Genomic DNA, 12,480 nt, shown 5'->3' with positions numbered 1-12,480 from the left:
CAATTTTAGATTTCATCAATTGATCTTTTATATTATAATGTTTCATTTCATCATTTGATACTTGACCAACATTAACAGGTACATTAAGTGAAATATAAAAACTTAATGCTTCATCATATACTTTAGTTAATCTAATAGGTAATATTCTAGATAAAGGTTCATATTGTGCTTTTATTGGCATAGGGTTATCTTTTATACTTTTTGCCCACATTTCGAAATTTGTAGGATCATTAGGATCGTATATTGTTGTTCCACCAATTATTATCGTTTCCTTTTCCATACTAGAATTAGAAGAATCTTCTTTACTTAACTCGTTAGAGTCTGTATTTGTAGATGCTTTTGCTTTAAACAAACCTAACCCAACAGAGGCACTTACAGAAACGGAAAGTCCTTTTTCACTCAATGCTTTGTATTCATTCTTCGATATTTTTACCTGTTGTGTTATTTTTCCTCCTAAATGTATGACAGTTGACACATGAGTGCCGAAATTTTTGAAGAAATACAGCCATGCATATACGCTTCGACCGCACTTTTCCTTCCCTTCGCCATTGCTGCCATTAGCACTACTACCGTTGCTACCAATACCTTTATTGTTTTCCTCTCGATAATCCTCCACGGTGCAATATGCGCCATCGTGCTCTAGGGAGTTAAAATAGGACGGAAGCAAATTAATCGATCTAAGAAATGGGTCACTGAGTTTCCATTGAGCATATTGAGATAAAGAAGCTACATATTTAAAGCAATAACTTTTTAATATGAACATTCTAAACTTCTTCTTAGAAATAGTATTAGATGTACTCTTATAACCTGTAGATGCAGAAAATGATCCAAACAATCCATAGGATGCACCTATGGATGCATCTACTGAAAGCTCTTTTGTATATTCATTCATTGATGATATTTCACTCTCATTTTCAGACCTATTGCAAGAAATTTCATTTCTTACATATGAACCATTTGGATTAATGTTTGTATAACTATCAGGGTAATCTTCATCTGATTTCGGGTATGTTAACTTTATTATTGTATCACGATATCCTGGGTCTACTTTTAAAAATGGATCTCCTATAGGATTTCCAAATATAAAATCGTATCCCACTCCTAGGTACTCTGTTCCTTGTATAACTTTTGTCTGCATCCCATTTTCCCTTTCAACTTTGTATTTATTATAAAGGTCTTTTTTTTCATCTAGCCCGTCGTATACCACCACTGTATGATGTTTATCATTGTATACATTTTGTTCATTAGGATCACTTAAACCATCACCATAATGACCGCCTTGACCGTTTACATCGTCTTCTATTCCATTCGCTCTATCCCTTTCTCTACCAACAGTGTCTATCCCCTTCATTAACTTAACGAAGCTCTGAACTTTTTTGTTTACACAATTTCTTGCATTCCCTTCACATTCGCCATATTTTAGTTCTTCTTCCTTTTTTTCATTCACATTATCAGCATTATTTCCCACCTCTTTAAAGCTAATACGGTTAATTTGATTTGTACGTCTGTTAATAGGGAGCCACTTCGTTGAGTCTTCTTTTTTTGCTATTTTCTCTTTCGTTCTTTTTTGCCTTTTTACTTTTTGCGCTCCGCCACTTGCATTTTTTCGTACACTTTTTCTTACACTCTTTTTAGCATTAATTTGATGAAATTCTCGTTCATGTTGTAAAAAAATTAGTATTTCCCTGTTTTGCTTATGCAATTTTTCAGCATAATTTATTTTTTTCCATTCCCCCACAGTTGAGGCACAAATACGAAATTGAGTTAAACGATCTTTCACATATGCATTATAAATTAAAAAGGAATCATGTATAATATTTACGACTACTATCACTGTGCAAAAGACAAGTAAAAAAGAGACTCGTTGAAAAATCATAGTTTATTTTATGAAAAAAAAAAAAAAAAATATATTACAATTAGTTTGTGCGTAAGTACTAATGTGTGAATTCAGTGAGCAATATAGACGTATAGCATTAACGCTTGCAGTTGCCGCGTAGGAGGATGTATTATATATATCTTTTTAATTTTTTATTTTATTTATTATTTATTATTTATTTTTCATTTTTTTTTATTTTATATTTTATTTATCATCATAATTTATTATTTATTTTTCATTTTTTTTATTTTATATTTTATTTATCATTCGTAATTTATTTTTTATTTTGTCATTTTTTTTCCCCCTTAACAGAGGATCTCTGCTGTCCGCATAAGCCTACGAAAAGGCAATTGAGTCAAACGGAGAAATTGAGCTAATCTCTTTGCATAAAAAATCAGATTTAAGGGGCGAAATAAAATATGTATAAACAAATGGAGTTAATGAAAAGTTTTCCTTATTCTCCTAGTACGCGTAGAGCTGAAAAAAGGCGTACGCGGGCGTATATATTCATATATATGTATGTACCAGTGTGTGCACAAACATATATACACCACATCAAGTGCCAACTAGCAAATCAACCAATTCGTTTAGGACATATTTTACAGGTATACAACTATACTACTCATGTATAGAATATAATCTACATATTTAGCTATTTGTCTTAATATAACACACTCAAAAAAGAAAAAATGAAATAAAAAAAAACAAAGCAAAATAAATAAAGTAAAAAAAAATATAGAAAAACAAAATAAAGCAAAAAAAAAAAAAAAAAAAAATATAGCAGAATATAATAAAGCAAAGAATATATGTAATAAAACAAAACATGATAAAATTAAAATGGTATGAAGATGTTTCATATATTTTATTCCCATCATTATGGGACAAATGTTCAGAAAAAAGGACATAAATAATAACCCTGTTTAGCTAGCCAAAATGAACAGACCAAAAAAAAAAAAAAAAAAAAAAAATTTACTATATATTTAAAATGTATTTAACATACATTTAAAATACATTTAAAAATTGCATAAAAAAAGACTAAGCAGCAATAATATTATGAACATAGTCATAAAAAAGTGGAAATATTTGCCAATAAAATTACGGCTACTTAACTATTTGGTCAGCGGATTTCCATTTTTACCACATTTCTTCAATATAACGACCGCTTTTCTTTAATTTTTTCGTAAATTTTTTATCGTTTTGTTTATTTAATATAGCTAAATTATTAATGGTTTTGTTTACATCCTTAGTCATATTGCTATTCCCACAAACATATATGTATGCCCCCTTTTGTATCAAACTCCATATCAGTTCCTTTTTTTCAAGAATTAAATCCTGAACATAAATTTTTTTCTCTTGGTCCCTTGAGAATGCAAAATATGCTTCATCAATGTGTTTATTTTTTTGAGCATCCATAAATTCCTGTTCATACAAAAAGTCTATTTCTTTTTTTCTGCAACCAAAGAATAAAATTCGTTGTGCTCTTTTTTTTATTCCATTTTGCACGCATGTTCTATCAAAATATTTAAATTCTGATATAAAAGCTTTGAAGGGAGCTATCCCTGTTCCTGTAGCAATCATAATTATATGAGTCCATTCCAAATTATGTGGGAGCGTAAATTTTGAACATTTTACATTAAATTTTATTGTGTCATTTATATTTAATTCTTCAGTTAAATAATATGAACAAGATCCTTTATACCAACGTCTATTGCAAAGGATTCGTAACTTTTCTTCACTAATTTTGGGAAGCATATCATTGTTTTTCAAATTTTTTAAAGCTCTTCGAAGGGAATGAATGGGATATTGCTTTTTCTTCACAGTTAATGATATTACATTTGAACATTCTCTTGGGGATGAAGATATGGTATAACTCCTTGTATTATTTTTTGGAATTAACTGTAAAAATGGAGCCAATTCAAATTCTGATTTCTGCATGAATATATCTACAAATTCTATGAAGGTCATATCACATTCTTTACATATATTGAAAAAGGTGTTTCTATGATTACTTGACAAAATATTATTAAATGTTTTAAGTTCTTCAATATCTTTAATGAAGCATTTGAATTTTTTTAATACATTTACTCTCGGTATAGTTGTCAAGTCACAATAATATTGTAATGATTCTTCAATAGTACAGGGTGTGGGAAAAGGTGCACAAACCGATGCGTCATCGTAGGAATTTTGCACTAACTGTTTTTCCTTATCATATAATAAGCAATTCGAATCAACTCTATTTTGATATGTACTAATCAGATTTACTTCATTTTGATGTGTAGGGGAAGAGTTCTCCAAATTTTCTTTTTTATATACAAAAATAAATTTTCTACCCCTATCTGCTTCTTCAATATTTAATCGGTTCAACCACCATGATGTAACATGTTTTGCGTTTTTTGGCAATACAACTAATGTATCTCCACTTTTATATGAAATATTCTGAATACTAATAGTTATATGACTAACTTTTTCTCCTTCAATAGTGGGTCTTACATTTCTCAACAAATTTGTATTAGATATAACGTAACCAGTAAGGTGGTTAAAATAAAATTTTCCATTTATGTCTGTTGTCAAATGTACTAACTGTTTATTTTCATATTTATTATACATTATTTCTTTGTTCCGATAAGCAGTGTTTTCCTGACCATTTGGTGGATTATTTCTAAACAAGTCATGCTCTTTCTCCCCTTCATTTTGGGCATCCCATTTCGCATCATTTTTCGTGTCACCCCTTTCGCCATTGTTTGCACCATTTTGTACATACAAAATATCCATTTTTATGTCTTCTAAGTTTCTCCAGTTTATTATTTCATAAATATCTTCCTTAACATATTTGCAAGGAATATTTTTCATGTTCAATAATTTTGAAAATTCTTTAAAAAATTTATTTTTCCAAATTTCAAAATCGTGATATATATTATCATCATCATCACCATAAACCGTTTCACTAATCTGTTCTGCTTTAAATTTATTGAGATAACTGGTCAATTTTTTCCCCATCTTGTTAAAATGTTTATATTGCTTACTTCCTAACCCCATGATGGAATATTTTGTATTTCTAAAATATGTGTTATCATTATTCAAACTTTTTAACCATTTAAAAAATTTGACTGCATTATCTGTAGGTTCTCCATCCCCATATGTTGCAACGATAAAGATACGGATTCCAAATGTTTTTATTTCTTCTTTATTATAATTTTCTAAATCTATAATATCCGCCTTAATATTGAATATTTCTTTTAAATTGGAACATAATTCTTTCGAAAATTCTTCTGCTGTTCCTCCTTGACTTCCAAAATATATTTTTACATTATTTTTAATATCATCATTTATGAAATTTATTTTATTATTATTATTATTATTATTGTAAATTAGATAACTCTTAATTAAACTTATTATGTTGTTAAAAAAAAATAAATTTCTCAATTTATAAAAAACAAAAATACTACACACAAAAAGGAATGAAACCTGAAACGGTCTCTTCCAGCTCTTTATCATCTTTTCCCTTGGTGATGCTCAGTTCGGGAGTACAGCATTCACCAGTTCACGTTTAAATGGTGAAGTGGCTTTTCCCACACTGCGCTTTGTAAGGTGTCCCCTGAACGCATACACGAATTTACGTATGTATATATGCATATAGGTATGTATTTATGTATACACGCCCATACGTAAGTATATATCTATATATATACAGGTATGTATTTTTATTTTTATTTATTTTTTATATTCAGTACACAAATGGTTTGACGTGCATAAAAATGCTAATATGTCGTTTCCTTCACAGTACCATTATTATACATTGATAGAAGTTTTGCTTAATTTTTTGTACAAATTGGACTTGCCCATTATGAATGATTATAAGGCACATACTTTGTGTAGCTTAATTTTTTGAAAAAGTTGAGCAATCGGAATTGTTTCCGAATAATGTAGGTGGTGATAAATAGTAGCATACGTACGAAGCTCAGCAGCTTGTGCTAGCGAACCTGTAGTTAGGGGAATATCAAAAGAGGAGCTATACGAATATATAATTACGCATACCTATACATTTGCATAAACGGGTATATATTCATATATGTATACATATTAATATACATGTACATATTAATATAATCGTACTTATATATATGCGCACTCATCCAATGTCTGAGCACTTAAAGTGCTGCTAAACAAATTAACTTCAACTGAGGAGCGTAAAATAACCCAAAATTTTAAGTTATACATTAAAAAAAAATAAAACAAAATAAAATAAAATAATAAAATAAAATATAAAACCATATAAAATAATAAAAAATAATACAATACAATGCGATACATGCGATACATGCGATACATGATGTACTATAATATGATATAATGTAGTAAACATGAACATAAAAAGTTGGCTAATCAAAATTGTTTCCCAAAAGAATAACGTCTTTAGTTGTAACAGTTACATTGCTAATTATAAGTGATTATAGAAATAATTAAAATTGAAGAATAGGAGCACTAAAACAAACGAAAATATAATGGTACCTTAACAACGAAAAAAAAATTAAAAATTTTGGGGAAGATATTCGATCTGCACAATTTAATGTAATGTTAAAAATGAAGATGGAAAAAGTTGCTCACTCTTACTCTCTCAATCTCTCATTTTCTCTCTCTCTAGATATCTGAATTTTTTTTTTTTTTTTTTTAAGCTACATATATAATTAGGGGCATTTGAACAAACTTAAGTACAAAGATACATGCATACATATGTAACAAAATATTTTTGCGACCCTTCTCCCTTCTCATTTCACATAGCAGGGGGAAAATTTACTGAGAAAATTTTTTTTTTTTTTTTTTTTTTTTTTTTATCCCTTAACAAGTTTTATGGGAACTTATTTGTAAAAAATCGCTTGTTACCTTTTTGCTCTTTTTCCATATTCTGAAAATATAATTTTTTTTTTTTTGAATTTTTTCGCAGTCTAATCCACAAATATGGAACTCTTGTAATTTAATATTTTTTAGCACATTTTTTTTAGTGAGTTCACTTATAGGTATATGTATACGCCCGTACATAAGTATACACATGTATGTATATATATAAATATATCTATGCAAGGACATATGCTCACGTGCTCCTTTACTCCTTAGTAAAGGTACAGCCGTCTCTCTAGCACAATTTGCGCGTTAAGTGAAAGAAGCTTAAAAAAAAAAAAAAAAAAATACCAAGAATTTTGTTATTCCAAATACATAATCGCGCTTGTGTATACATGCATACATACATATATATAATGCGTATGGGAGTACTCATATGATGTCGTTTAAGCGTATATCCATTTGATTGTAAATATCGCTTATCTCTCTCCCACACCTTTTGCCATCTCGTCGATTCATTTATGGTTTGCCAGTTTTTTCATACGTACCAAAAGTGGTTTAAAACGACAGAGTTTTTACTTACTCTTTAGTTTTTACTATTAAGTTTTTACTTTTTTTTTTTTTTCTTGTGCTTTTGCATTTGATTAGAAGTATACCAGTTGCGCCTTAATTATGAATATCTGTTTGAACATAAATTGGGGAAATTTAAAATACAGTTACTTGAAGAGAGAACTGAAGGTTTCCAAAAGGAATGAAAAAGATGAAAAATTAGAACGATTATTAAACACAAAATTGGATATAAAAAGTTTATGCTACGTCTTGAAAGCTATAGCAAGATTAAAAAGAAAAGAAAAATTAAAGAGATATACTACCTTCGATAGACATATATCTTTTTTAAAAAGAAGTAATATATTAAAAAATAAAGAAAATTACCATAATAGTAGGAAAATATTAGAAAGTAGATTACTGGCAATAGGATGTGAACTAGTGCAAGTAGCAGGTGATGGAAATTGTTTATTTAGATCTATTTCATTAAATTTATTTGAAAAACAAAAGTATCATATGTATGTTAGAAAAAGGTGTGTTGAATATATGTTAAACTTTAAAGAGCATTTTTCCATCTATTTTGAAAATAATGATTTTTATGAATATACCAATAAAATGGAAACAAACGGTTACTGGGGAGATGAACTGTGTATAAAAGCAACAGCAGATGCTTTTGACTGCATTGTTTACATAATAACGTCTACTTTACATAATTGGAATTTAAAATATGAATCAGAACAGAAAAATAATGAGCACACCAAAAAATGTGTTTTCCTAGCATACACCAGTCCTACGCACTACGACTCTTTTCAGCTAATTCAGAAGAAGTAATATCTCTTTCCTACCGTCCGTCTTGATTACTCTTTACCACATGTACACACATATATATGGGCTTGCACAATTTTGTACGGGCTCAGGCGCACACCTTAGGCCTCGTGTCCAGTTTTGTTTGATGCTTTACAAATATATGTATATGTAAATATATATATATATATGTATATATATGTATGTATAAGCATGTGTAAGTTTGTTTTTTCTACTCACAACTTGAAACTTCTTTTCATTTTTGAAGTCTTTTTTTTTTAAAAAAACTATTCTTTGCTACTGCAGCATCATTGTGGGAAACATACAGTAACCACCACTTAATCTTTTGTGTATCTTTTTTTTTTTTTTTTATTTTTATCGCCCTTCGTAATTTTATAAACATTTAGTGCAGCTATTTTTATTCGCGAGATATACAATTTCACTGCATTTTTTATGACCATACAATTTTGCCTGTACCTTTATTATAATGCATATAGTTCTATCGATTTGAATTTATTTACTCAGAATTATACGTAAGTTATAATACAATATAGGGCTTCACTTTGCCTCATAGTGCTTCACCCTACTTTGTTTTTATTGGCCTTTGCTCATTCCGTTTTACTAATCCTTTTAGCATATTTTGCCTTACTATTTTTTATTCATTTGTTGTTCATTTATTCATTTATTGTTCATTTATTCATTTGTTGTTCATTTATTCATTTATTGTTCATTTATTCATTTATTGTTCATTTATTCATTTATTGTTCATTTATTCATTTATTGTTCATTTATTGTTCATTTATTTTTCCTTTCATAATTTTTTACCCTCCTATTTTTCATTATTTTTTTTTTTCTAATGAACTCTATATTATTATAAATATAAATATATGTATGTATATTGTGCGCATTTAGGTATGCCCTATAATGAGTATAATTTTAAAACCCTTTTCGGTTCATTTTTTATTTGTGCAACTATTAACCTTTATTAATTTTTAGGTATATATATGTATTAATATAATTTATTATTTGTGGGGTATATTTTGAAGGCGCCAAAATAAACGCAACGATGATTATACATTCCCTTTAAATGCTTTTAAAAAAATTATTATGCATGAAAATAATAGCAATTACTCAAAAATTGTAAGCAGGTGAAAAATCCCTGCGAAGGAATATAAAGCAGTTGTTTTAGTGTTTTGTAACGTAAAAAAATAGCACTTAATTATGTCAGTAAATAGCACTGTATTACGCCAAAATATAGTGCTATATCACGTCAAAATATGGTCTTTTAGTATATGAAAAAAAAGCCATCTATTTCTCCAAAAATTGCACTTTTAAAGGCCCATCATACAATTTTGAAGCTTTCGCATGAACGGATCATACATTTTTAATGAAGCAATACATGTATGTGTTTAAACATGTAAAAATGTAGGAGCGTTATACATGTATGTATTTATGTATTTGTTTATGTATGTATCTATCTATATAGATCGTACATATGTACTTAATATATATATGTATTTATGTGCTTAAACATATGGAAAAATATATGCCAATGTGGTATCATCAAAGTGGAGCGCAAATTACAGTTAATAATTTGAAACCGCGATTTTTTTTTTTTTTTTTTTTTTGAAATACATTATATATAAATTGATTTTTGCAAATAAATGCAAACAGCGCTCCCATGTGTTTTTCACAGGAACTTGTTATTGATATTACGTATAAGAAAAAAATTGTAGTGAAAGTAGCCCATCGAAAGAGGGTTAGAGTGATATACATTGCAGTATATCATAGCACAGTACAGTGTAGTGCAGTATATCATAGAACAGTACAGTGTAGTGCAGTATAGCATAGCACAGTACAGTGTAGTGCAGTATCATAGCACAGTACAGTGTAGTGCAGTATATGCAGTCAGTCAGCAGTACAGTGTAGTGCAGTATAGCATAGCACAGTACAGTGTAGTGCAGTATAGCATAGCACAGTACAGTGTAGTGCAGTATATCATAGCACAGTACAGTGTAGTGCAGTATAGTCATAGCACAGTACAGTGTAGTGCAGTATAGCATAGCACAGTACAGTGTAGTGCAGTATATCATAGCACAGTACAGTGTAGTGCAGTACAGTATAGCATAGTACAGTGTAGTGCAGTATATCACAGTACAGTGTAGTGCAGTATAGCACAGTACAGTGTAGTGCAGTATATCATAGCACAGTACAGTGTAGTGCAGTATAGCATAGCACAGTACAGTGTAGTGCAGTATAGCATAGAACAGTACACTGTAACACACTACAGTGCAATATTTTTCCACACCCCTTCGAAGCGCGTACCATTCTCTAGCATGATGATCGTCGGAAATGATAGCAGTTCGAATAGACACGAAATAGAGATTACAGAATTAACTAAAGACGAAATGTCATTTGTGCTGTATAACAGTAATTCCGGTTTAGCAAATGCATTACGAAGAATTATATTATCCGAAATACCGACACTAGCAATTGATGTTGTAAATGTATATGAGAACACAAGTTCATTTCATGATGAGTTTTTGGCTCATCGTTTAGGGTTAATACCAATTGATAGTAGAAATGTAAAAAATTATGAATTTCGGGAAAAGTGTAAGTGTAAAGAGACATGTTCTAAATGTACTATAGAATATGTAATAGAAGTAAAATGTAATAATGCAAATAAAATAGATATAACACATTATGATATTGAATCGTTGGAACATGAACCTAATATTCCTATGCCTATACCATATGGTAATAAAAATAATAAAATGGAGAGTGCTATACCTATTGTTACATTATCAAAAAATCAAACTCTACATATGAAATTAACAGCAACGAAAGGAATTGGAAAAATGCACGCAAAATGGATACCCGCTAATGTGTCCTACAGAATAGATCATAAGGTAGTAATTAAACATTACATTATTAACAAATTATCACGAGAACATAAATTATTCATAGCTAACAATCTTAATGAAGACTGTTATGTGCTAAGTAACACAGATGATCATCGTAATCATGATCATAATCATCATAATAACGATAACGATGACGATGTTGATAATGGTAATGATAATGATAATAGAAGTTTACACCTAAAATTAAATGAAAATATGTCTGTTGTTATGGCTGAATATTGTATTGAACTGCTAAATGAGTTGGGCTATAGAGATGTTATTAAAATTATTTATGACGAAACAAAATTTCATTTTAAAATTGAATCCGTGGGTTCTATGCCGCCTGAACAAATAGTAGAAATGGCAATGGAAATTTTAGAAAATAAGTTAAAAGTTTTAGAGCCACAAATTAAGTCATCCTTTTATTCTATTGATGAAGTTTCTAAGCAGCTAAAGGAACAGGGTGTTTCCTTGTATGGACTTCAGTTAGACCTAGAATAGTTCTCACTTAAAAAAGAAAAATAATATATCAACTTCTTTCGCCATTTATTTTGTGCTAATTGGTCTAGTTATGCTAATTCTGATAGTTGAGGTAATTTGTCTAATGAGACAAATTAATCTAACTATTCTAATTGTTCTAATTTTTATGTTTATGTTATACGGAGCATTGTCATCCATGTCCGTATTTGTGTATGTCTGAACATAACATTTGTAATTGCCACCGCAGCCAAAAATGAAATGTACACCTGGGTGTGTGCATTTATAAGCGTATTATCATTCGTATTGATATGCGTATTGACATGCATATTGGCGTGCATATTGGCATGCATATTGGCATGCATATTGGCATGCATATTAATAAGCGTATTTATATGCGTATTTAAGTAACTATTCACGTATTTATGTACATATTTACCTATTTATTTACGCCTCTGTGTGTATATATGTATGTATCTATGAAAGAACGTACTTGCATAGTCACAGGAGTATGTTATTTATTTTTTTTTTTTTTCCTGCCGATCTAGGGAGCATTTTGCGAGAGCTTACAAACGTTTTCGCTGCGTCCCCCATAAATATGCATATTTGTGCGTATTTATATATGTAGGTGTATAATTTATTATTATTTTTTTTATTTTTTCTTAACCACCTTTTACGTGCGAAACGAAAAAAGCTTTTAAAAAAAAATAGTTCATTACGAAATGTTTGTTTAAAAAAAAGGAAAAGATAAAACAAAATTACTTGTAGAGTAAAACGAACATATACACATATGCTGCAATTTCAGTAATACCCACAATCATCACCATGGCATCAATTACTGCATTCAATTTTCTCGCTGCAATCACCCCCATCAGTTAAATGTTTTGAGAAAATTATGCAGTACAAAATGTATGATATGCTCATGTATATTTTTTTTATTTTTGCTAAACATACATTAATGTCCTAAAAAAGAGAAAAAGAGTTAACACAATACTGTTCCCAAATCAAGACGAAAGGAAAAAAAAAAAAAAACACAAC

General features: G+C 29.4%; 4 protein-coding genes across 4 annotated transcripts in view; 2 read left to right on the top strand and 2 right to left on the bottom strand.

Annotated features, from left to right (window-relative positions):
• The window catches only part of PLP3 (perforin-like protein 3), a gene marked incomplete at both ends in the record, with an annotated part of 2,565 nt that extends 689 nt beyond the window's left edge, over positions 1–1,876 (bottom strand). The window contains one exon of the mRNA XM_029004094.1: positions 1–1,876. This exon is cut by the window's left edge and continues 689 nt beyond it. Within this exon, the coding sequence (XP_028860818.1) occupies positions 1–1,876 (1,876 nt within the window).
• Positions 1,877–3,010: 1,134 nt separating this feature from the next.
• NOS (nitric oxide synthase, putative) lies at positions 3,011–5,371 on the bottom strand (the record flags this gene model as incomplete). Its single annotated transcript, XM_029004093.1, has 1 exon — positions 3,011–5,371. One exon carries the CDS (start codon positions 5,369–5,371, stop codon positions 3,011–3,013), a length of 2,361 nt encoding a protein of 786 aa, XP_028860817.1.
• Positions 5,372–7,384: 2,013 nt separating this feature from the next.
• On the top strand, positions 7,385–8,089 carry PmUG01_07034600 (OTU-like cysteine protease, putative; the record flags this gene model as incomplete). The annotated part of the gene is made up of 1 exon (XM_029004092.1): positions 7,385–8,089. One exon carries the CDS (start codon positions 7,385–7,387, stop codon positions 8,087–8,089), a length of 705 nt encoding a protein of 234 aa, XP_028860816.1.
• Positions 8,090–10,398: 2,309 nt separating this feature from the next.
• PmUG01_07034500 (DNA-directed RNA polymerase II subunit RPB3, putative) lies at positions 10,399–11,466 on the top strand (the record flags this gene model as incomplete). The annotated part of the gene is made up of 1 exon (XM_029004091.1): positions 10,399–11,466. The coding sequence occupies one exon, from the start codon at positions 10,399–10,401 to the stop codon at positions 11,464–11,466; it is 1,068 nt and encodes a 355-aa protein (XP_028860815.1).
• Positions 11,467–12,480: the final 1,014 nt, after the last annotated feature.

Source organism: Plasmodium malariae (assembly GCF_900090045.1).
Source record: "Plasmodium malariae genome assembly, chromosome: 7".
Taxonomy (NCBI): domain Eukaryota; phylum Apicomplexa; class Aconoidasida; order Haemosporida; family Plasmodiidae; genus Plasmodium; species Plasmodium malariae.
The sequence above is the reverse complement of the archived record's forward strand: the minus strand, read 5'-3'. Positions and strand labels throughout refer to the sequence as shown.